This window comes from Trichoderma harzianum (genome assembly GCF_003025095.1).
Source record: "Trichoderma harzianum CBS 226.95 unplaced genomic scaffold M431scaffold_13, whole genome shotgun sequence".
Taxonomy (NCBI): domain Eukaryota; kingdom Fungi; phylum Ascomycota; class Sordariomycetes; order Hypocreales; family Hypocreaceae; genus Trichoderma; species Trichoderma harzianum.
This window is the reverse complement of record NW_020209261.1, coordinates 487,697-507,770: the sequence shown is the minus strand read 5'-3', so window position 1 is coordinate 507,770 and position 20,074 is coordinate 487,697. Positions and strand designations below refer to the sequence as shown.

Here is a 20,074-nt window from a genome sequence, read left to right as displayed (position 1 = left end):
ACCGTACCAAATAAAGGCGTCAGATCTTGGTTCAAAAGTCACTGTACATGGGGCAGGGCTGAAAACTTGCTACTAGCTGCATATCGGATGATGGCCTTGTTGTTGGCAGGATATCGGACACTAAGGGGCCTATTTCGGCGATAGCGTCTAAGGACCTCTCGCTTGGCAGGCACTCGGGTCTTGACATTGCATTCTCATCTGTGTTATGCTAGATCATTTCTGATCTGTGAGAATTTGCAAATTGGTCGGCAAAGTGTTGAAGAAACCCACCTTTTCTTTTGTGGTTGTCATCATTGTCATCACTCTCAACCAACCACGTGCCAGAGTTGAGATAATCGACCATGTCTCAAGTGGAGGCGAGCGAAATTCCACGGAAAATGCCCGTGGGTACGAGCAGGAGGAGTGTGGGATATTCAGGGCACACCTCTGCGTCTTTATCCAACCTAATGGAGAAAGAGACAATGTATACTCTCTCGTATATCGTATTCTCCAAGCACCCTGATGGAATGCCTCATCTACAACTATCATTGAACAGAGCCCGAGTCAAAACGGCAGCAGCTGAATTTTGACCAAATTACAAACTGGCATGAGATGGAAACACCCTTGTCGATATTCACCCTGGTAGAACATGATCAGAGTCGACATAACGGCCCGGATTTTGTTAAATTTAACTCATGAATGTAGACAAGTATCAGGCCTCTCCTGACTGGTTGAATGTAAATACCTTTTTAGGTCAACGGTCTGGGAGTAACAATAATAGAATAGCTGACGTTGTTCATTTCACAAGGAATATTTTCCGTTTTAGGCACCTACAAGCAACTACGAGGCAGAACTGAGTTGCATGGAGGCTACAAAGGGGCCTGTACTACGTGCTTGCTTGAACTCTGCATCACCCCCCAGTAATAGTTGCAACTCGCCTCCTCGCCAATCATTTTTGCTCCGGTAAGCTGACTCGTATGACCCATTTAGCCGCGTATGGACGTAAGGACCATGAGGCCCCTATCGGTCAGGATGAAGCCTCAAACTGGACTATCTCGTCTCAAAGCCGGAAGATGATGCCTGCAGAAATGGCCGGCGGTGTATCCACGCCACGAGATACAGGAACTCACGAGTGTCTCAGAGGACTTAGAGAAAACCATGTGAGGGACTCAGTCTGCCGGAGAAGCATTAAAAGAGGCGTCTGTGGATCAAGGCTCAGATGACGCTGTCCAAGGGCAAGATTGGATCTCATCTCACGGCTGCGGCACTTGAAATGGAGCCCAAGCCGCATAGACTTAGGGCCCAAACGCACTTGGAAGAGGGTGATGTTATGCCACACCGCTGCAGAAAATCAAATGCACAGCGGCATGAAGCTAATGCGGGGAATGCGGCATGGAGACACTGGGTGTGTGTGCTCATGGTATGTATCATGTATCAGCAAGATTAGTGAGTGGCAGCCAGAATTCAAAGCAGCTAGAAGCAGCTAGTGTTTGTGGCATCACACAGAATCCATGGATGGTGTTGTTAGTGACGCACAGGCTAAACCCGGCCGAAAGGGAATGATGGGTGCCGTGCCACGCTGGAGCTACCAGAAACCAGTGGCTTTTGATAGGACGTGTCGTACACGATACCTGGACATGGACGAGGGTACTCGTAACTCATTGTAGTCTAGTCGTAGGACTTGGAGTTTGAAGCTGTGTAGTTCCGTCGGATATCGAATTGCATCTCTTGCAGCACCGCGGACCCGTCTCTCATTTTCCACTGTCTGCCAGATAGTATACAGTACCTGTACTCTCGAGTGTACTCCAGAAGTGCTCAGTTGCCACACTGCCGCAATGAATGGATGACATAGCATAATCAAGGGCTTTGATTAGGAGTCTGGACGATCTCCGAGCTCTGATGGAGCTACGAGGTTGAATTTGCTTCTGTTGCGGCCGTCGACGCATGGATCGCAGCTGTTTCGGTATGTACACTCTGTGGGTCTAACGAGTCTGGGCAGGCGGTGACAGAATCTGGAGCCTACTTCTGGAAGGCGGTGGGCCCAAGGCAAAGAGTGGGACGAGCAGCCCTGTTTGGCGTCTGGAGCGTCTAGACCCCCCAAATAGCTCTGTGTTCTACCATTCTGCAAGTACCTACGGGGCACAGTGCTAACTGGGGGGCTAGGCCCGGAATTGGCAGCATTTTGCATTTGCTCCTTACGCGTACCTTGTTTGAGATTGGACGGACGCTGGTAAGAATCTGCGCTGAGAGGAAGATGCCGTCGATACCCCCCAGGAATCGCGGAACTTGCCTCTTTCACTCCCCAAGCTGGGTTGGTATTATTTCCTTGAGCTACTCCCGCCAAACGAGATTCGCCATGATCTGCTGGGACATCCATGCTACTCACCAACCTAGGTTCAGTTCCAGCACCAGTACCAAGGCACCTGTCGCCCCCAAGCTGGTACGAGTCCTTACTCCGTACGCCCTCTGGTCTACAATGATACCATACTGTGCATCGCCGTTACTTCCTAAACCAGATGTCCGATCACAGCCAATCACAGCTCTCAATTGACATGACTAAGGCTAGTTGAGGCTTGAGCCGAAAGGCGCCCGGCACGGAAGTCGCAACTTTGCTCCACGCTAGGACCAGGACTTGCCAGGCTACCGACTTCCTAAGACGGCTAGCCACATCTTGGACAGCTGTCGCGGAGCTTCTGCCCGCCTCGAACTGCTTAATAATTGCGCTTAGTTCGTCTGCATGTGGCCTAGCGACGCCGCATTATCTAATCACGCCGGCAAGCCCGTGGTCTGTGTACGAGTACCAGTATCAACGAGTGGCTGCCTGTGAGTAACGGGAATTCATGTACCAGCTACAGCTATGAACATAGAGTGGTGTGAAACCGGCTGATGGCTCTACACGTGGCTGGTGGTTGAAGCGTGATTACATTGATGTACTACCGAGTACCTAGTCTTCGCTTCGGTTGGTTTTTGGGGGCTGCTGAGTTAGTTAGTTAGTGATGGTTGTTGAGAGACGACGTCAGAAACGGGCTGCTGCTTCGTAATCAATCCAGCTACGGTTAAGGCGCAATTCTGGCGGCTCAGCAGGTCAACAGCCGCCAGAGACGGGGATGGAGAAGAAAGGAAAACCGACTCCGTACCCCAAGTTTCTCAACATTCCACAGTCAGTTCAGTTGTTCCATTTGTTACCGACACACCACGGCACAACCTTGTAACCTCAACTCACAACCTCACAATTCTTACGAGTTACTGTACACGTTCATTCTCACAGAAGACACTTGTAAGGGACCACCTTGCTCAAACAGCAGCTCCATTGTCATCTGTACTGTACTGTAGGGCTGTTACCGAGTCCACGCGCCAAGCATCTGTCTGCACTTGGACTGTCCAGCTCCACGGCCCCTGACCTGACCTGCTTCTGCTTGACCCCCCCAGAAACGAAACCCTGCGTCGGATCCATCCATCCCATCCACCTTGTACTGTAAGCGCAAGCACAAACCTGCGGCCTTCTTTGCGGTGCGGAGCGGTACGTGCGGCTCGTCAGCGAGATTCCGCCCTCTCCAACTAACTGCAGCTTGGGGCATCTTCTCTGCTCTGCCCTGCCCTGCCACCCTCACCGAGCTTGTTACCTGTTACCGGACGAACGCGGATGAAATAGTCCTTGTCCGGGCTATACAAAATAGTATTAACTATTAGTATATTCCTGTCTTGTGCCCCGCGCCTGTTTTCTGAACCCCGACGTCACGACCAATCTCTCCAACCTTGCCTTGTTTTCTCCGCTGGATTATTCTTTCACCACCATACACACTCCGTAGCCTCGACTAATCACCCACCCACGCATACGACGCCCGATTGCACCGCATAGCACCGCATAGCACAGCACCTCACAGCACAGCTCACAGCACAGCTCACAGCACAGCATGAGTCGCCTGTCTCGGGCTGAGGGCCGGTCCCCCTTGCCGTCGCTGCAGAGCGAAATCTCGATTCTCAATGCCGAAAAGTATGGCGAGGAGCCCAGACAGGTCAATGGCAAGCGCTCGCCAGAGTCGGATCATGACGAGGACGATGCCGTGCAGAAGAAGCGCTCTAGAGGCCGTCCGCGGCTCGACACCAAGGACGAGACAGCCGCCGATGTGAGTAACGAAGCTTGGCAGATATTTCCACAACCATCATGATTCATCATCACTATCGCCCTCACAACACAAGCACGAGCACTATCACTATCACTATCAATGGCACTGTCTTCTTCTTCTTCACGTCCTCTGTTACCATCTCCCTCTCTTTAGGCATGCGTGCTTCCAGGCAACATGGAATCGTGCAATGTAATCTAACCTCTTCACTTTACTGCAGCGTCGTCGAACCCAGATTCGCCTTGCTCAGCGAGCATACAGACATCGCAAAGACACCGCCATCACCACCCTCGAGCAAAAAGTCAAGGATCTCGAGGCCTCAAATGAAGCCATGAGCAAGGAGTTTACCAAGTTTTACGACATCATCCTAGCCGAAGGCATCTTTGACATTGCCCCTCATGCCGCCCCTCGCCTTAGACTCATCGCCGACAGGCTCCTCCGCATCTCCAGCATGGTGGGAACCAGCAGCATCACATCACCAGACAGCGACGAATCCATTGTGGCCAAACCTGGAGCCGGCCGCAAGGGAGCCAACGACATCGCCATGAGCCTCGGCTCCCAGAGCAGCATTCTCGAACCGGAAATCACGGCTTCTACCTTTTCCACATCCCAGCACCAGCATCCAGCTGCTTTCAACTACGAAGTCATCGCCTCAGCCACGCCAAACAACGCCAGCTTCCCTTTCTTCTCCCTCGATGCATCCTCCTCACAGCCCCAGAGCGGCAGCTATCTGGGCAACTCCATCGCCAGCCCTTCGCCCTACCCCCGACTCTCACCACCCGCGCCATTCGGCTTTAGCGAGCGCTCCTTTAGCAAGAGGTTGCAGCGGACAACCCTGGAGCGCGGCCTCAGGCTAGCTACAATGAAAAACCCGCCCCCTGAGCAATATGCGACTGTTTTCGGCTTCTGCTTACTGTTTGAATCCCGAGAATCGATTATCCGCAGATTGGCCGCTGGCCTGAAAAAGGCTCAGAGCGAGGTCATGGACTGGAAGTTGTCGACATCTGATCAATTTGGATTCTTGGACAGTGCCTTTTCCTCGGGTGGCTCGGATGACTTGGGCCATGCGCTACTTTCCTTGGGCAAATCGAACAGTGCCTTTTCTGGCCTGACGTCGGCATTTAACCAACAGTCTTCAACTGGTTCTGATGAGCGAACGGAGCAGCGGATACGGATGATTTGCCAAAACTTTGAGGGCGAGTTTTTCACAGCTGACGAAGTAGAGTTGTTCTTGCGCAGGCTTGGCTTGAGTATTCCTCCCAACGTCGACTATCTCGAAACAGAACTGGACCTCAATGACCTCCAAGCTGCCGACGATGCCAGCACAAAGAGTCACTTTGCTAGCATCGGATTGTCACCCGGCAGCTCGGGCCTAGGCAACGGCGGCGGAATCCACAGCAACATGTGGCAAATGAACACCTCTTCCATTGGCGATTTCGGAAGTTCTCTACGAGGGGACTCATCAGAAGGTCAGAGCAGCAAAATGACAGAGTTTGGAGACGAATCTGACCCGAATGGAGGATTAGTCGCATTTATGAACAGTCACGATTTCGGCCAGATGTGGTCTACGGGATCTAGCTGGCCAAAGACGAAAGTTTCCGTCGACATTCGCAGGCTGATAGAAGGTATGTTTTGACTATTGTGCCTTCTTTCTTCATCTCTTGATATCAGATTACTGACATGTATTAGAACTGGTTGGTCGGTCAGTCTGCCTTGGCAGGGTACCGGGTGTGCGGCCGAAGGACGTGATCAAATCTGTCAAGATTGCGGCGGGACTATCAACCTCTAGCGCATCGTGATCGACTCGAAACACCACATCTTGACTCGCAACGTGCAAAGAGTTACACGCCATCATACTATCGGACCGGAAAAGAACATTTTAGAGACAGAGGCTTTGTTACTGATTTTCATGGTAAATCAGGAGGGCGGGAAAACGCATCTGGGGCACTGATTCAAGCCCATCGATTGATACTTGGAGCAACGGGAGTTATAAAGGATACATACCACGGAAGTCCAGGGCTAACGGACTCCTTGTCTGCACCGGCGGAAAGCGTGTTGATATTTTTATTGTCTTAATTGGGGAATCTACATGGCGGCATTCGTTTCGCCCGACACGGGGATAAACCACCTTTTTGATCATTTGGTTCACGAAACACGAATATATAATGTTTTACATGGACGTGAGCGTCCTTCTTTCTTTGGTGCCCCAACTATCCGTCTAATGTGCAATGATACAAGAAGGGGTACTAGGCTGGGCTGGTACTGGACATGATTGAAATGAGCATCTGTTGAAATAAGCAATTGTAAAAATAAGAGGCCATGTTCCACGGAAATTGGTGAAATCCATTAATCTTACGATGAAAAACATGCCTTGATTTGGCCGAGGGGATGGAAAACCATTCCGAAGCCGAAGCCGGCTATCGCGGTGGGTTGAGTAAGGATGCCCGATTAGGCAGGTGATCCGCCCAGACGGTAGAACAAATGTGGAGGCGGTATTTCAACTCCGCTTGTTCGACTTCGAGTTATCAAGATAAGATGGTGTAGATGAGCGTCTTTTGCTTCCATTTATGTAGTAGATTTCATCTCAGGAACTAACACTTTTTACGACATATTCGTCGTGACATTTACTTCTTTTGAGTTTACTCTTAAGAGTATTTCATTCAAACTCCATCCGTGCTTTAAGTCTACCGCCGCAAGCCTTATCTCCCTTTCTTTCTCTCACCATGGAGTACAGACAACAACACTCCGTCTCAGACTCCGAAGTGAAGATCCAGCCTCGACTCATCATCCACGGCGGCGCTGGAAACATACTTCGCAGCAATTTCCCCGCCGACAAATATGCCGCCTACCGATCCTCTCTTCTCTCAATCGTGAGTTTTTCCCAATCTCTCTCCAAATCAACAGCTACATATATGTACGCTTCACTCCGCCCAAACAAAGCTGATACAATGAGATGAAATAAAAAAGGTCTCCAAAACGCGAGACTACATGAATTCACCCACACACAGCGAGAAACCCTCAAGGAACCACCCCTCTGCTCTAGAAATCGCCACCCATGCCGTCGCCCAACTAGAAGACAACCCGCTCTTCAACAGCGGCCACGGCGCAGTCTTCACCCGCGACGGCATTAACGAGCTAGAAGCTTCCGTAATGGTCTCGCGGGGCTTCAAGAAGCGCGGCGTGGGCGTCATGGGGCTGCGGAGAGTGCGCAATCCGATTCTGTTGGCGAGGAAGATGCTTGAGCATGGGGAGCGGGATCTTGCGCCTGCGGGGTCTGTGCCATCTTCTTCTTCTTTTTCTTCTCCGCTCTTGGATATGGATGTTGATGTTGATGAGAGTGAAAATGGGGGGTTGAATGTTCCGTCTGCGCAGGGACATACACAGCTTCACGGTCAGACAGCAGAGCAATTAGCCCAAATGTATGGTCTTGAAATGGTCGACCCGAAATACTTTTTCACGCAGCAGCGCTGGGACGAACATGTCCGTGCATTGGAGCGCGAGCAAAACGGACTGAGCTCAGGAACATGGCATGCAGAGGAGTATCTTCCGCAGGGAACGTGCGGAGCGGTAGCTCTAGATGCAGACGGCGTGGTATGCGCTGCTACGAGTACAGGCGGGATGACGAATAAGTTGACAGGCCGAATTGGCGACACGCCCGTCGTCGGGGCAGGATTCTGGGCTGAGGAGTGGGATGAAGAGGGATTGGAGGGGGTTGTTAAGGGCGTAAGGCCTGGAGTGAGTTTTGTTGGGCCGTTGAAGGGGTTGCTTGCGGATTGTTTCCCTACGCCGTGGCTGTATTCTCCTGCTGGGCAGTTTGTGCCCTCATCTTCGACACGATGCATGGGGTTCTCGGGGACGGGGAACGGGGATTCGTTTCTGCGTGTCAATGCTGTGCGTACGGTTGCGGCGATTGCGCGATACAAGCCTATTGCTGGAAATAAGGCATTGGCGAGAGTTGCCGGTCCGGGGGGCGAGTTGCAGAAGAGTGCGGGAGATCGATGGGGCCGGACGGGAGAGGGCGAGGGCGGGATAATTGGTATTGAATGCGTCCTGGAGCGAGATGAAGATGGTGGTGTAGTGGGTGTTAAGTCGGAAGTGCTGATGGAGTATAACTGCGGTGGCATGTATAGGGCTTGGATTGATGATGATGGGGAGGCGGTGATGAGTATCTGGTCGAATGGATCTGCAGACGAGCTGTGAGTTTTGAAGATCAACATGTACCTAGTAATATAGAGATTTAGATTTGAGATCAACATGTTCCCAGCAATATGAAGATTTATATGAGAGCGCAATCAAGTGCAGTTGTTCAAGGGGCCTCATTGCCCCGAAATTCATTTCATATTTGGATTACAGCATCCACCGGCCTTGTTTCCAAAAGGCACCAGCAATACACAGAGCAGCGTGTGTCCTCCTCCACGCCGACTCTTCTTTTTATATATTCGTACATTGTGAAAAAGACTCACAAACACCAGTTTCCCAGCCCCCGCGTAGATGTTTTTCTTTTTTCTTCGACTTCTCGTTTTGTTCCCGCGGACCCAGAGTTTCCCTCCCTTGCCTATATCTATAATTCACGGAAAACGCCAGTGCGATGCGGTTTGCAGATTATCCATAGATATTGGTAGATGTTCGGAGATTGATTCTCCCCTCCTTTTTTTCTCCCCTTCTCTCATCGTTCATGTTCGAGTGGAATTCTCTATCCTTGTAGACCTTCTGGCGCCGCAGAGTCAACAGGGAGAGAAAAGTAATAATAATTGGTGCGTAAAAAGGTCGAAAATCACCAAGACCAGTAAAGTGGAATAAAAGACAAGACTCAAGTAAAAAAAGGCAGAGTTGAGAGAGGCATAATATCGATTCGGGGTTTTCGTTTCGTTTCGGTCATCCTTTTTCTGCTTTCCACCTCACAACGCCTGGACTTCAGAGTTGGGCGGCGGCTGGGGCATCTCCAGCTTAGTTGATCCAGACATCATCTTTCCAAAGGCGATACCGACACCCTCGATGACGGCCAGCAGGACGGCGCAGCCAATGGCGTTGTTTCGGGCGGCCTTGACACCACCACGGAAGGCAAGGGAACCACCAGTGAAGAAGCCCGCACTGCACAAGGTTTTTTGTTAGCAACCCCAGTTTCACCCATATGCTCGCCGGTGTCAACGGATGCAATGCTCACATGATGGCGTTGTAAGGATCCTCCTTCTTTCGAATGCCCTTGACGGCGCAGTCAAAGGTCGAGAAGAGACCGCCCCAGACGCCAAAGTTGCCGCCCAGGACGGGAGCTCGCATCTTGACGGCGGTGATGGCACCGATGCGGCGCTCGCCGTAGGGAGAGTTTCGGAAGCCCTTGATGCCGTGCCAGATGGTTCCGCCAATGGCCTGCAGATCAAAACAATCAAAAAACCAGTCAGCCCGCCATGATACCCAAAATATTGCGTCGATGACAACCTGTAGTGCCAATGTGGGGGGAGGGAGGGGAGAAAGAGAGAGGCTTTATCAACGTACGCCCATGGCAAAGGCACCGCCAAAGTCATTGAGAATGACAAAGGGACAAGGGTCGCGTCCGTGATCCATGGCTGTGGGAGAGAGTCGAGTCGAAGGAGGGAGTTGGGCGAATCGGGGTCGATGATGTCGTTGCTTTTGGTGGTGAGGAAAAAAAAGTCGGTTTGCGCTGGCTGAGCCGGGATTTGGTTTTTTGGAAATCTAGAAATTTCGGGCCGCGGCGCCTGTTCCGTTTTCGCAAAGGTCCAATGAATGGAGTGGCGGAATTTTGCGTTCCGTTTTGGTAACGGAAGTCACATGATCCGTTTGTTACGGAAGAGTCAGTGTTTGAAACGGGGCGGACTCTCAGTACAAGTGACTTGGTGTTACAACAAGTTGCATGAGGTATGATGGACACTTTTTCATGTATGCTGCAGAGGTGATCAAAGCAATCAAACTACTTCTCACAGCTTCTCATAGTAACAATTGCATAGACAAGCTTGTAATTTGGAATCACCGCCAAACAATGTAAGCACTGTGATGTTGCCTACTTGGGTAGGTCCATGTATACAAGCATCCTTTAGACCTTTCGAACTTTCACCCTCCAAGATTTGCCTCTATCATTGCCAACTTGGGGATCTCCCGTCTCACAGGTCTAAATAAGCGGGTGACTCTATTGCTGCTAGTAGTACCAACTCACTCCCTTCTTGTCAAACAAATGCAGCCCTATGCAGCTAAGCCAGATGATTCATACTGCCATCCGGACGCATCGTACAGAGTCCTGCATGTATCGGATCCCTCTCCCCAAACTACCTAGCTGCAGAACACTCTCCATCTCCAAAGAACTAACGGCTTCGGCTCTCCGCGCGGGCTTCGGCTTCAGAACTCCACACACTTATACATCCCACTTCCCACATCGCAATCAGGATCCCAGCAACAAACAGTCCACGCAATTCAACGTGGCCATTTCGCGCTCATTAACCACGTTTGGCTCGCCGTTAGTCAACTGCAAAAGGGATTGCGAGTGGTTCTGAGGCCCATTTCCATCAATCATATGCTCCGTTGTACCGGATTTGGCATTTCGGTCCCAACGTGGACCAACATGCGTGACGCCGGACATGCGCGGCGCCCCGGCGTCTTTCCCGAATAGGGCTCGCCGGAGAAGACAAAGGATCCTCACGAAAAAAGTCCAAAGTCGAATAGCTTCGATGGATTGCCATGTACGAGGAATGGCCGGCATTAGTACCCGTAACTTGCATATAAGATAGTCAAAACCTCCTTGTAGTAGTCTCGTAGTCTCGTAGTCTTCCATCTCAAATCACAAAAGGTCATTCCGCTGCTTGCCCATCATGTCTCTCACAGTCCGCCCAGCCGCCGAGTCAGACCTGCCTCGCTCCATCGCCATCGAAAGGCGAGCCTATGGCCCCAATAAAACGTCTCCCATCTTCTTCCCCGGCGAGGGCATGAAGCTCGAAGACCGCATCGCCATCATGACGACGCGCATCAAAGAGGAGCCCGCCACCCAGTGCATTAAAGTCGTCGACACCGAGCTCGAAGCAAAGGGTGAGGAAGCCATGATTGCTTTTAGCATGTGGTTCATCTGGTCCGGAGACTTGAGACCAAGCTTCCCGAAGCGCCAGTGGGGGGCGGGCACCAACCTGGAGGCGTGCGAGGCGTTTTTCGGCGAGATGGACCGGAGATGGTGGGCGAGGTTTGAGGGGAAGCCGCATGTTTGTAAGTTGAACCCTCTACAACCTTATAAGACAAGACAACTGTAACTCACTCATTCTGGCCGTTCAGATCTCAAGCTTCTTCACACCGACCCTGATCACCAGAAACGGGGTGCCGGCGGCCAGTGTCTCAAGTGGGGAACCGCAGAGGCCGACAGGCTCGGGCTGGTGTCGTATCTCGAGGCGTCTGAGGAGGGACGGCCGCTGTATGAAAAGTACGGCTTCAAGGAAGTGGACAGGATTGTCGTGGACCTGACGAAATGGGGCGGCACTGAGCCTGCCATTGCTTATTTGATGCTTCGCCAGCCGGTGCTGAACTAGAGTTTTTCTATTATTATCATTGTTGTTAATTTTTACTAGTTTGGGTGGTATGATTTATGATGTATTTATTTGTTGTTGTTTTATCACGTTGTGATATATTGTGGTTTGGGGAGTGAATTGACACTGATTCAGTCATCCGCCCTTTGTCCAATACCAATGCACCTTCAACACCACCCTGACCACGCATCAACAGTCACCGCCATTATGAGTAACGGCATAATAACGATAAAGTTCAATCTTCCAGCTTCAATCGCTACTTTATTTCCTCATTATCGTGAATGCGCCACACCCTGCATATGCGACGCCAAAACCAGCCGTGACTGCACACAACCGAAGCTTTCTCTCGCCGATGAGTCAGTGAGGCTGAATCTGGGGAAGTCGCAGATGCGCAAAGCCACCACAGCGCAGGCTATCCAATGAAAACCATCTTCGAAAGCCTCGCAATGAACAAACTCGAGAAATGTAAAGTATAAGAGATAAACAGTCCAGGTGATATATAAAGCTTGAGGTTTTCTCTTTGCTTTTGCTTTGTTCAGTACTCTCTCACTCTCAACATCAAGCAAGCACAAGCACAGCTCACCAAAAATGTCAGAACCATCAAAGCAAACTCGACCTCTCTACTTTTGGAGAGAAACAGATCCCAAAACAGGCTGGCTCTCACAATGGTACTTTTGCCCCTTTAAAGACGACAAGAACCCAGCCATCGTCTACGAAACCGCCGAACAGTAAGCATCATCATCATCACCAACCTCCCTCATCAATCATTATTAGACAGATAGCTAATAGGTAATCATCAGTTACATGATGTATCAAAAAGCAATCCTCTTCAACGACCACTCCTCCGCAACAAAAATCCTCAAACGAGGCCTCCACCCACGCAAAATCAAAGCCCTCGGGCGTAAAGTCACGAATTTCTCCGAGGAAATATGGAACGCTAACCGCGAAGCCATCGTCCGACAAGGCAACTATTTAAAATTCACCAATGCGGTTACGGAAGAGGGCTTTTATCTTGGCCAGACGGGCGATTTGCCGCTTGTTGGGGGATCTTTGAGGGAGACGCTGTTGGCGACGGGGGAGAGGGAGCTTGTAGAGGCGAGCCCGTTTGATTCCGTTTGGGGGGTTGGATTTAAGGAGGCGGATGCGGATGGGTGTAGAGAGCATTGGGGGTTGAATTTATTGGGTAAGGCGTTGATGGAGGTGAGGGATATGCTGAGGGAGGAGAAGCAGGAGAATCGGGATTGAATCTGACAGGACGAGGGAATTCATCAACCAATTGAGGGACACGACGACTTGCACTTTTAGCTTATGAAGACTAGATTGAATGACCAAAGATACAGGCAGATTCGAATAGACAGAAACATCTTTCCAATGCCGTGAATCGCCTTTTTGTCCATTTGATGATTATGTCTATATGTCTATATCCCAACCTCTCGCCCACCCTCCCCTCCTCATATCATCATCGTACATGTCAAAGCGCCTCCTCTAGGCGCCAATAATAGAGCGGTGTGTTCATCCTGGCATGCTGTTCCCATGCCCCCATATCCCTTTTTTCCTCCCAATTTTTTTTGTCTCGTTTGTCCCTTGGATATACATCTTCCACATGCTTTGATGACATAATAATACATAATTAACACAGATCAACAAGGCTCATTCGCCAAGGATCACTCCCATGCTCCCAGACGCCGTGAATCATACAAGAAACGAGTACAAGTCATGCTTTCTTTTTTGCTTTTTCTTTCTTTTTAGACCCAATCTCTTCCACTCTTCTGCATCTCAATCAAACGCCAACCCCTGGTCTCTGGGTTGTTGACGTCTTCTGGAACTCTGGTGATACCGATGGCGTATGTAACCTGCTGCACCTTGTCCTCCATGCCGGCAGCCAGCTCGTTGGTCTTGGCATTGCGGTAAACGTGGACCTCCTGAGTTCGGCAGGTGATGATGAAGACGGGGATCTCGCCAGGATCCAGCATGCGGGCCTTTAGGATGTCGACGTTCCTGATATCCAGGATACGGCCATCAGACTTCATGCCTGCCTGGAGATATTGCTTCGTGAGAGCCTCGTAGACCGAGAACTGGGCGGCCGAGAGCCACTGCTTCAGCACCTCTGTGTCTCCCTTGACGTAGGCGTCCAGCACCTCGGGGAGAATGTACTCGCGCAGCTCCTGCAAGAAAGGCTCGCTCTGGAACATTGGGTCCATTTGACGAAACTTCTTGATGACCATGGCCGTCTCGTTCTCGGCAAAGAAGCCGCCAATCGTATCGGTGATGCTTCGGGCTGTCGAGATGAGGGGGTTTTCTGACTCCTCGTATTTGCCCTTCATGCTGAAGACGCCCTGCACAAACTTGTTGCTGTCGCGGAAGTCTCTCCATGCTTCCTTCCAAGCCGCATCCTTGTGCAAAGTGACGTTGGTGCCGGCGCTGGTGATGCGGTGATTAGAAACTTGGTTCGCTAGCTATAGCGGTTGGATGATGGTTATAGACTTACTTGGGATCCTCCTGAAGGACTTCGTCTCCGCCACGTTCTTTTGCCATCTGCTCTCTTCTCCTCTTACGCTCCTCCTTCTCGACCCAACCACCATACCTAGAGGAGCTGCCATCATCAATGACATTCTTGACGTTCTTGTAGGCTTCGGTGTCTCGGATGGGCTTTGTGGCCTTGTCCACGGCATCGCCGGTGACGTTGGCAGCCTTTCGCACACCCTTCATGACGGATGTGTCCCAGGTCCATGCCGCGCCTTTTCCAATGGCTGTGGCGGTAGTCTTTGCGACTTTGGATGTGGTTTCTGAAATGGCGCCGGTGGATTTCTCGTAGGCCTCGCGAGCTCGTCGGACTGATTCGCTCTCGGCAAACTGGTTTGCGGACGCAGCAATTTGCTTGGTCGACTCGTTCCACTCTTGGGACTTTTGAAGCTCAGTGTTCATCGTCTCCATGAACACCTGCCAGGGAGTCTTGTCGCCATGCGGCGGGGGCGGGGGAAGATCCTCCTTCTTTTCCTTGCCCTCTTCCTTGCCGTCCTCCTTGGCTTCCTCCTTGCCGTCGGCCTTGCCGTCGGCCTTTTCTTCGGAATCCTTGGTCGGTTCTTCCTCGACCTTGGTCTTTGGCTCAGCCTTTTCCTCGGCAACCTTTGCCTCGGCCTTTGGCTTCTCCTCTTGAAGTCTCCGGCTGCTCACATGCAAGAGCCGGGATTGTGAGGCAACTGAAGGAATTCGCAGTTCGGCAGGAAGAAAGCTAGATCTCAACGGCATCGAAAGCGCAGCGGGAAGCGCCGCACGCTCGAGGCTCGCGGCATTCCGGACAGGCTTCTGCGCAAGCTGAGAAACTAACCGAGTGTATGCGGCGGGACATCGGCCACAGGCGGGGGCAAAACGAACAGATGCCCTCGAGAGAGCATTTTCCGAATTGGCAGCGCTGCGGGCAAGGGAGTTCATTTTTCTGAGCAAGAGAAAAGATCACAAGCAAAAAAAAGAAAAAAGAAAAATCTGCAAGTGGCTGCAGCAGCACTTGGACAGAGCGGCGGGGAGGGAGGATGGAAATGCGGGAGGATTTGGCTCATGTGCGGACTGGAAATTTTGGTTTCGCGATGTCGGCTGGCGGCGGAAAGGCAGGCGGACAGCCGGGTGAATGCCGGCACAATCCCACTTTGCCGCCACTACGGCCGCGGCCATTCCGATAGCGTACGAAAATTCAAGATGCTGTTGATTGAGCTGATTTGACGACAAGTTCAATTCGCAGCAACAAAAGCGGCGCAGACAGCATGAGCTCATCACTGAGGAGCTGCGTTGCGGCCCGGCCGCTGGCTCGCATCTCGCAGACGGTCGCATCACGGAACGGCATCCAGAGCGTCCGGTGTCTGTCCCAGACAAGCGCACGATGGGAGGATTCAAAAGATGCAAAGCCAGAACCACCCAAGGCGGTGCCTCCAAAGCCTCGAACCGAGTCGCTCCTCGACAGCATCTACAGCATTACTCAAGCGCCAAACAGCCGGTCTGCGCAGTCCAACCCCATGGGAAGCCTCTCCCAAAGCATGGTCTTCCAGGCCCTCAGCAAGTCCAACATCGACACCAGCGTCCTGTCAGGCGGTCCCTCGCAGGCGGCGCAGAAGAAGGAGGATGAATTGGAGCCATTCCATTTCCACGTCTACTCGCACAAGCACAACACTCACATTACATGCACAAAGCCCAATCGGGAACCCATCATCTCCATGTCATGCGGCAACATTGGCTTCAGGAAATCACGGCGGGGCACCTTCGACTCGGCCTACTCTTTGACAAAATACGTTTTGGAGCGATTGATTCACACAGGATGGCCAATGAAGATCCAGCGTCTCGAGCTGGTCCTCCGAGGGTTTGGCCAGGGCAGAGAGGCTGCTGTCAAGGTGCTGATGAGCCCGGAAGGCAAGGTGTTGCGGGACAAGATTGTGCGGGTTGCGGATTCAACAAGGATCAAGTTTGCAGGAACAAGGAGCGAGAAGCCAAGACGCTTGTAGATGCTCGGTTGCATCAGCTATATGATGACATGCTGCCGAATGTACCATATCTTGTACAAACTATACCAAAGAAGAATGAACAAAAAAAAAAAAAGACAACAGAAATGAACCACCCAAGCTAGGCTGCAGTCGCAAACCGTAACGACATCAAACTCATGACATGAAACTCCTGACCCTCATGAAATATAATGGTATCGTTCCGACCCAATAGCCTGCAAATGTTAGGAAAACGAAGGGAAAGGCCTGAGCCATAAACGCCAATCTGATCTGCCCATCAACAAAAGTAAAAAGAAAAGATGACGACAAAGATAATGCTCCCTGGACAGAGCCATTATCACGGCCGAATAGCCCTCTCTGCGGCCGGAAGCTGTCTGCCTGATGTGTCCCGGAGGATCTGCTTCCCCTTGCCGTTGCCTCCTCTGCGGCGCTCGTCGTCGCTGTTCCACTCGTTGTCACGTTCCGAGAGAAGATGCGGCCTCGTCTGCCCCAGCATGCGCGACCCCTCATCCGCATGCTCATCGTCGTCCTCATCATCGACAAGCTCGCCATCTGCGCTTATGTACTCTGGAGGCTCGATCCAATCCCTCGGCACGACGCAAGGCAGTGCGACTCCAATGCTCGCGGCTCGATTCAGCCACCCGGGGCCCGCATCTCCCGTCAGCTTCTTGCACAGATATGACGTAAAATGGTTGCAGTTTTTTGTGAGCAGGTTGTACGAAGTCCCGAGGAACTCTTCCGAAGCGTCTCGCAGAGCAGCGTCGACTTCTTCCGACGTGGCAAGCGTGAAGCCGTGCAGAATCTCGCACTTGAAGGTGCCTCCCGGAGGCTCAGTCCTGGGCTTTGTCCAATACACTCCGGTGACTCCGCGCCTATCGTGGCCGCCATACGCGTATTCTCGACCGTTGATGACCACTCCCGAGTGAAGCAGAGATGCCCCTATTGTCCACAACACAGAGGCGACTCTTCCGGGCTATTGAAGTCGAGCATGCGTTAGCAATCGGAGCACTCGATGGCTTATCAGAGCAGAGCTGTTGCACAACGAAGAGCTGTGGCGAAAAGCCCAGCGTTGGGGTTGTAGGCGGACTTACCGGTAAAAGGTCATAGACGTGGATCTTGATCTCCGTCTTTTGCAGCGACAGCGTCGACCTATGTCTGCTGGTGCGCTGGCCGGAGTGGTGATGTTGTTGCGAAGGCATTGCGACTGTGGTTGTGGTTGCGACTGCGATTGCGATGCGGAGAGGGAAATGGAGGATGGAGGATGGAGATGGAGATAGTCTGTCTCTCGCGTGTAAGTCGTGAAACAATGCGGGGATTCGGGTTTGAAGAGACAAGATAAAGAAGTGCATAAACAAAGAACAGTGGCGAGAACAAGAGCAGCACGTAAGAATGAAGACGGATTAAGTGTTCCAATCTCAGCTTGGTGGTGATGATTGTGTCGAGGTGAGATTGAACGGTTGAGTTGAGATGGATGAGATGGATTGCTTACGTCGGCTCCCCAGAGCTGGAGATGCCCTGTTAAGAAGAAACTCAGTACTGCTCCATACAGGCCCCGGGGCGGCCAATAGTGCCCGGTTCAATAGCTCTTCAATAGCGACGCAGCGCCTCTCAGCTCAATCGCTTCCGGCAGCGCCGCAATGCCGAACAGCTCCAGCAGTGGATTCTGCCTGCCCTATGACGCATGCCCTGACTAAGACCCGGGAAAATCTAGCGCCGAGCCCGACCTGAGCTTCAGCTAAAGCCCAAGCAATGTGGGGTCAATGCTCAAATTTCATTCTCACCATCTCCCCTCCTCTCCAGGAAAAAAAAATTATAAAAAAGAAGGCAAAAAAAGGGCCAGCTTCCATCTGCGCCCCGTTGCTCTTCCAGCGTCCGATATTCTCTCCAGTCGGTCGCTCCAGGCTTGCAATAGCCCGACGGCCACATTGGCGCCCTCCGTCGCGTCCTCAGCCTCGTTTTTGGCTTCTCTTCTCTTCGTTTCTCCATCGCGCGCAGCAAGGTCTGCAGCCTTTGGACCGTTTCCGCCCTCTCGACTCCTTGTCCCCTTTATCCCCTCCCGTCACTACGCAAAATCAAGAAAGATGCCTCCCAAGAAGGCCGTTGTCGAGGAGAAGATTCCTCTGGGAAGGCCTGGCAACAACTTGAAGAGTGGCATTGTGAGCAATTACTCTCTGGCCCAGCCCTAGTGGCTGCCTGCCCCTCCTCTGCTATGCGAGTGCTTCAGATTTCCTAACTCGTCGTCCGCTCTCCAGGTCGGCCTTGCCAACGTCGGCAAATCTACCCTCTTCCAGGCCATCACAAAGTGCAACCTTGGCAACCCAGCTGTATGAAGCCCCCCGCCCGTCTTTCTTCATCCGGGGTGCTGACAGCCTGAAGAACTTTCCCTATGCCACCATTGATCCCGAAGAAGCTCGTGTCATCGTCCCCGATGAGCGATTCGACTGGCTCGTTGAGAAATACAAGCCCAAGTCCGTCGTCCCCGCCAACTTGACCATCTATGATATTGCCGGTCTCACTCGCGGATCTTCTACCGGAGCTGGTCTTGGAAACGCTTTCCTTTCCCACATCCGCGCTGTCGATGCCATCTTCCAGGTCGTCCGATGCTTCGACGATGCTGAGATTATCCACGTCGAGGGTGATGTCAACCCTACCCGTGATCTGGACATTATCAGCGAGGAGCTGAGACTCAAGGATATTGAGTTTGTCGAGAAGGCTCTTGAGAACCAGAAGAAGAAGACTCGCATGGGTGGCCAGAGTCTAGAGCTGAAGAAGGCTAAGATTGAACAGGAGATGATTGAGAAGGTCCTGGCCTGGCTTCAGGACGGCAAGGAAGTCCGCAAGGGTAACTGGACTCCCAAGGAGGTAAGCAAACTGTTTTTTGTTTTCCTTTTCGCGTCCAATTCCTGCAATTTCCCTGATGACAAAGGGCCTTGACGGCCTGACCAATATAAACCCAGCTCTTCGAATGTCCATGACATACTGAGAAGAAAAATATTCTGAACCCATTGCTTTGCAACTCTGTCGCGTTTCCTTTAGCTTCTGAAGCGGTAGCCACAATGCTGACAGTTTCAATCAGATCGAGGTCATCAACCCTCTGTTCCTGTTGACAGCCAAGCCTGTCATCTACCTTGTCAACTTGTCTGAGAAGGACTATATCAGAAAGAAGAACAAGTACCTGCCCAAGGTTGCCGAGTGGATCAAGGAGCACGCCGAGGGCGACCCCATCATCCCCATCTCCGTCTCATTCGAAGAGCGCTTGACCCGCTTCGAGACTGAGGAGGAGGCCAAGGAGGAGCAGAAGAAGGTTGGCGCCGAGTCCGCTCTGCCCAAGCTGATTGTCCAGATGCGCAAGGCTCTGCAGCTGGGCAGCTTCTTCACAACCGGTGCCGACGAGGTCCGCCAGTGGACCATCCGCAACGGCACCAAGGCTCCCCAGGCTGCCGGTGTCATCCACGGCGACTTTGAGAAGACGTTTATCCAGGCCATTGTCTACAACTACAGCGCCATCAAGGAGCTCGGTGACGAAGCCGAGGTCAGGGCCAAGGGCAAGATTATGACCAAGGGCAAGGATTACGTCGTCGAGGATGGTGACATTATCCTCTTCAAGGCCGGTGCTGCCAAGGGTTAAATAGCGTCTCTACAGAGGAGTGTGTAGTGATTTCTTTTTATGTCCCTGGGTTAGGAAAATGAAAAAAAGTAAAATACCACCGCCTAAATTGTCATGTTGTGCTTTGCTCTCCTGTGATGTGTTTGCTTATGGCTCGTGAGCTGTGGCTTGATTGACTCGGTTTACTAGTAGTTCTCAACCCTCTTCGCGAGAGGTCATGTGTTTAAATTTCTTCAATTATTTCCTTTTCATCAAGTAGTGACTATGCCAGCTACTCTAGCTATGCCTAGACCATTCACTCATTCACTCATTCACTCATTCACTCATTCACTCATTCACTCATTCACTCATTCACTCATT

General features: G+C 51.8%; 9 protein-coding genes across 9 annotated transcripts; 6 read left to right on the top strand and 3 right to left on the bottom strand.

Moving 5' to 3' along the window:
• Positions 1 to 3,893: 3,893 nt before the first annotated feature.
• Positions 3,894 to 5,902, top strand: M431DRAFT_94206 (hypothetical protein; the record flags this gene model as incomplete). The annotated part of the gene is made up of 3 exons (XM_024924561.1): positions 3,894 to 4,106; positions 4,324 to 5,728; positions 5,793 to 5,902. 3 exons carry the CDS (start codon positions 3,894 to 3,896, stop codon positions 5,900 to 5,902), a joined length of 1,728 nt encoding a protein of 575 aa, XP_024770492.1.
• A 749-nt stretch (positions 5,903 to 6,651) lies between these two features.
• M431DRAFT_511725 (hypothetical protein) lies at positions 6,652 to 8,393 on the top strand. The gene is made up of 2 exons (XM_024919714.1): positions 6,652 to 6,973; positions 7,071 to 8,393. Exons 1-2 carry the CDS (start codon positions 6,827 to 6,829, stop codon positions 8,301 to 8,303), a joined length of 1,380 nt encoding a protein of 459 aa, XP_024770491.1. The 5' UTR covers positions 6,652 to 6,826; the 3' UTR covers positions 8,304 to 8,393.
• Positions 8,394 to 9,001: 608 nt separating this feature from the next.
• Positions 9,002 to 9,665, bottom strand: M431DRAFT_8865 (hypothetical protein; the record flags this gene model as incomplete). The annotated part of the gene is made up of 3 exons (XM_024923936.1): positions 9,002 to 9,194; positions 9,268 to 9,470; positions 9,597 to 9,665. The coding sequence occupies 3 exons, from the start codon at positions 9,663 to 9,665 to the stop codon at positions 9,002 to 9,004; spliced, it is 465 nt and encodes a 154-aa protein (XP_024770490.1).
• A 1,256-nt stretch (positions 9,666 to 10,921) lies between these two features.
• M431DRAFT_94907 (hypothetical protein) lies at positions 10,922 to 11,623 on the top strand (the record flags this gene model as incomplete). Its single annotated transcript, XM_024924628.1, has 2 exons — positions 10,922 to 11,306; positions 11,373 to 11,623. The coding sequence occupies 2 exons, from the start codon at positions 10,922 to 10,924 to the stop codon at positions 11,621 to 11,623; spliced, it is 636 nt and encodes a 211-aa protein (XP_024770489.1).
• Positions 11,624 to 12,208: 585 nt separating this feature from the next.
• M431DRAFT_485518 (hypothetical protein) lies at positions 12,209 to 12,865 on the top strand (the record flags this gene model as incomplete). The annotated part of the gene is made up of 2 exons (XM_024916291.1): positions 12,209 to 12,348; positions 12,421 to 12,865. 2 exons carry the CDS (start codon positions 12,209 to 12,211, stop codon positions 12,863 to 12,865), a joined length of 585 nt encoding a protein of 194 aa, XP_024770488.1.
• A 500-nt stretch (positions 12,866 to 13,365) lies between these two features.
• M431DRAFT_8862 (hypothetical protein) lies at positions 13,366 to 15,052 on the bottom strand (the record flags this gene model as incomplete). Its single annotated transcript, XM_024923929.1, has 2 exons — positions 13,366 to 14,041; positions 14,109 to 15,052. 2 exons carry the CDS (start codon positions 15,050 to 15,052, stop codon positions 13,366 to 13,368), a joined length of 1,620 nt encoding a protein of 539 aa, XP_024770487.1.
• Positions 15,053 to 15,378: 326 nt separating this feature from the next.
• Positions 15,379 to 16,110, top strand: M431DRAFT_94767 (hypothetical protein; the record flags this gene model as incomplete). The annotated part of the gene is made up of 1 exon (XM_024924616.1): positions 15,379 to 16,110. The coding sequence occupies one exon, from the start codon at positions 15,379 to 15,381 to the stop codon at positions 16,108 to 16,110; it is 732 nt and encodes a 243-aa protein (XP_024770486.1).
• Positions 16,111 to 16,444: 334 nt separating this feature from the next.
• M431DRAFT_94913 (hypothetical protein) lies at positions 16,445 to 17,306 on the bottom strand (the record flags this gene model as incomplete). The annotated part of the gene is made up of 2 exons (XM_024924630.1): positions 16,445 to 17,080; positions 17,199 to 17,306. The coding sequence occupies 2 exons, from the start codon at positions 17,304 to 17,306 to the stop codon at positions 16,445 to 16,447; spliced, it is 744 nt and encodes a 247-aa protein (XP_024770485.1).
• Positions 17,307 to 17,885: 579 nt separating this feature from the next.
• M431DRAFT_511717 (hypothetical protein) lies at positions 17,886 to 19,895 on the top strand. Its single transcript, XM_024919713.1, has 4 exons — positions 17,886 to 18,263; positions 18,360 to 18,431; positions 18,484 to 18,969; positions 19,184 to 19,895. Exons 1-4 carry the CDS (start codon positions 18,189 to 18,191, stop codon positions 19,733 to 19,735), a joined length of 1,185 nt encoding a protein of 394 aa, XP_024770484.1. The 5' UTR covers positions 17,886 to 18,188; the 3' UTR covers positions 19,736 to 19,895.
• The last annotated feature ends 179 nt before the right edge of the window (positions 19,896 to 20,074 follow it).

Bases quoted from the DNA above. Each gene is read 5' to 3' on its own strand.
- M431DRAFT_511725 (XM_024919714.1), top strand. From the start codon at position 6,827: ATGGAGTACAGACAACAACACTCCGTCTCAGACTCCGAAGTGAAGATC. The intron at 6,974-7,070 runs GTGAGTTTTTCC...GAAATAAAAAAG, and splicing joins GATCCTCTCTTCTCTCAATC to GTCTCCAAAACGCGAGACTA.
- M431DRAFT_511717 (XM_024919713.1), top strand. From the start codon at position 18,189: ATGCCTCCCAAGAAGGCCGTTGTCGAGGAGAAGATTCCTCTGGGAAGG. The intron at 18,432-18,483 runs GTATGAAGCCCC...GACAGCCTGAAG, and splicing joins GCAACCTTGGCAACCCAGCT to AACTTTCCCTATGCCACCAT. The intron at 18,970-19,183 runs GTAAGCAAACTG...AGTTTCAATCAG, and splicing joins GTAACTGGACTCCCAAGGAG to ATCGAGGTCATCAACCCTCT.